Source organism: Rutidosis leptorrhynchoides, chromosome 2, assembly GCF_046630445.1.
Source record: "Rutidosis leptorrhynchoides isolate AG116_Rl617_1_P2 chromosome 2, CSIRO_AGI_Rlap_v1, whole genome shotgun sequence".
NCBI lineage: Eukaryota > Viridiplantae > Streptophyta > Magnoliopsida > Asterales > Asteraceae > Rutidosis > Rutidosis leptorrhynchoides.
Genome location: NC_092334.1, coordinates 72,095,154 through 72,098,061, shown reverse-complemented (window position 1 = coordinate 72,098,061; position 2,908 = coordinate 72,095,154). Strand labels below are relative to the sequence as shown.

At 34.3% G+C, this 2,908-nt stretch overlaps 1 protein-coding gene across 1 annotated transcript; it reads right to left on the bottom strand.

Annotated features, from left to right (window-relative positions):
* Positions 1-624: 624 nt before the first annotated feature.
* LOC139891002 (ethylene-responsive transcription factor 3-like) lies at positions 625-1,745 on the bottom strand. The gene has a single exon (XM_071873935.1). It carries the CDS (start codon positions 1,531-1,533, stop codon positions 892-894), a length of 642 nt encoding a protein of 213 aa, XP_071730036.1. The 5' UTR covers positions 1,534-1,745; the 3' UTR covers positions 625-891.
* Positions 1,746-2,908: the final 1,163 nt, after the last annotated feature.

Here is a 2,908-nt window from a genome sequence, read left to right as displayed (position 1 = left end):
TTCTCCACCAATCAGAAATCTTCTCACTCCTGAATAACCTGTTCTCATTGATTGAAAGTACAATATGAACACTTATAATGGGACATTCCAAAATGGAAATGTGGACACTTGTAGTGGGACGGAGGGAGTACGCTCACATTGTAAATTATACAGGAAAACAGGTAATCTAACACGTGGCCTAAATAGGTTATCATGTGAACGTTTCTGACCACCACCCTCAACATATAAGGGAGATGATACTCGCACACTCAATATTGATCCATACACACTTAATTGACTATTATGTCCTTACTTACAATAATAGAGGTTCAAGTCCTAAGATAAATTTAAGGATATAATTGTGAATTTTATAGTAAAAAGTGTGTATGGATCAAAAACTGATGTGTGAGTATCACGCGGTATGTAAAGATCACTAAGCAAATTCCTAAACTATCTTGTGATGTTTTCACGCCGTAGATCATACGTTGTAACTATTTCAACATCAGATCAAGCTCGATCATATCATCAAGAGAAAGAATGATTTTGACCGACAAACAATCTCGAACAATCCAAGTTAAAGTGTATATCCTAACCAAGATCACTTAACCAAAAACACACAAGAAACATCATATAAATTGGCAATAGTAACCGTGTGAATCCTCTTTATTTATTCATGATAAACATTATATACAATAAGGAAGAAGACCATAAATATATCATGATTCTCTATAACATTTCGACGATCTAATTGATACTAAAAACTTCAATTATCACATACTCAAACCCATAACCAAGATAAACTTGATAAGTAATCACCTCAAATTACACTAATCTACAATCATCATTAACACAATCCGAAACAAATCAAGATTCATAAGAAACTTACCACAAATAAATTCCAAATCTTGAAATTTATAAGCAAAGTGTAGTAACATACAAATTATCATCATGATCAATAGGATTAGAAAAATTTCCCATATCATCCAACGGTGGAGGTAAGTTTAGATCAAAACCCAACGGTTTCCTCAATCGAGATGACGTCAGATCCACGTCACCATCATTTAAACCATCATCATCAACCACAGAAGATGAAGAGTCACAATTACTATGACGATCATCGTCATCATGAACCACCACCGGTTTCGGATTCGGATTCACCCGTTTCCTAACCGGATCCGAAACCCGTGGCCCACTTGTTGACTCAACCGTACTACTCAAACTACTCATCGTAGGATTATTATATTGTTGTTGAAATTTTTTATTTTCAAATCCTGTTTCATCATCATCAGGTGAAATCAATGGAAAATTAGTTCTTGCTTTAGATCCACGAAGAGCACGTGCCGCAGCGTCGTAAGCACGTGCGGCATCTTCCGCTGAATCAAACGTACCTAACCATACACGCGCTTTTTTCATCGGGTCACGGATCTCCGCAGCGAACCGGCCCCACGGTCTTCTTCTAACACCACGGTAACGCGGTTCGGTCTTTTGCTGAACCGGGAATAATTCTCCCGTTCCGGTTGCCGGTTTGGCTTTTGGGCCGCGTCGCATCACCATTTTTTCGATTGCAAAAATTGGAGATTTTTGAGAGAGAAACGATCTTGAAATTTGATTTTATTTTTGATTAAAAATGAAAATGGAAATCATGTTGGGTAAACCTTATCTTTTATTGATATTTTCTCGAAAAATATTTGTTTAATTTTGTTGTTGATGTTCGATCCGGCATAATTTGGCCGGGAGTATTTTAATATTTATTCTGTGAGTGACAAGTTAATGGACCAAAATGCCTGACTAATTTTTAATGTTTTTCCTTTTATTTTGCTAGATTTTTTCTTGTTTAGGGCTAGTTTTGTAAATATAGACCTTATCCTTTTGCGATCTGAAGGGTTAAATTGAGTGAAGAAACATGGATTAATGATTAATAGTTAACTTTAGTATTATTATTAATTATTAATTAACCTTATATACTAAAAGTGGTGTGAATTGTTGTAGTTTCAGCTTTCAACAAAACGAAACTAACTACGTTCGAACCGGACAGATATTAAAAAACATTAAAGATGACGACACCAACAACGACGCATAGCAGATAGCCCGTTTACCCTTCTGTAAATAAAAATCCGTTAAATATGAATACGCCGGCCGAAAGCCCCCGCCTCATCGCGCGGACCGGTCCGGACTAGTTAAAAAGGATGAGTGATTCTCAGACATTAGTTTTTAATCCATTATAATTTTTGTAATATTAATCTACAATTATATGTTTAATTTAATTTAATTTAATTTAGAAATTTGAGCTTATATTATTATAAGTAATAAGTAAGATTATAATAGTAAGTTGGTATGTATGGATTAAAAAATGGTGTTTGAGAATTACCTTCCATTAAAAAAAAAGTTTAAGATTCAAATTTTACTAACACGTGTTTTCATTCAAAGTTACAACACTCATCCTTCCGACTTTTCAAGCTTTGAATGAGAGCACAGGTAAAAAGTAACAGTAACTCTAATTGTCCTAAGGTCTAGCTTTCCACATATGTCTCGGTCTTTCTTTCTAAATTCTGAGTTTTACTTCTTGACTATCGCTTGTGAAATAAAATGTCACTTCGGGAAACATGGGGCAAAGGACAAAGAGACGAGGGCAACACACTAAGAACCTAAATGATTTTTTCATTTAGGACAAAGATACAAAAAAGATCGAATGAAAATGAATATTTTACATAGAAGAGTGTGCTTTGTCATCAACCCGAAAATCACAAATTGATAATGCTAAAAAGAAACATATATTTCATAGGAATATCCTTCCAATATGTAAAGCTTTTAGTTGCAATTGTTCTATTTTTATGTAATATTCGTTTAAATAAATAAGTGCGAAGACAAAAGAAGAAAATGACGATTTGAAGACGCAAATGACCAAAAAGCTAAAAAGTACAAAGTACAA

What these genes read in the sequence shown, in the direction of transcription:
- LOC139891002 (XM_071873935.1), bottom strand. Translation starts at nt 1,533, where the DNA reads ATGGTGATGCGACGCGGCCCAAAAGCCAAACCGGCAACCGGAACGGGA.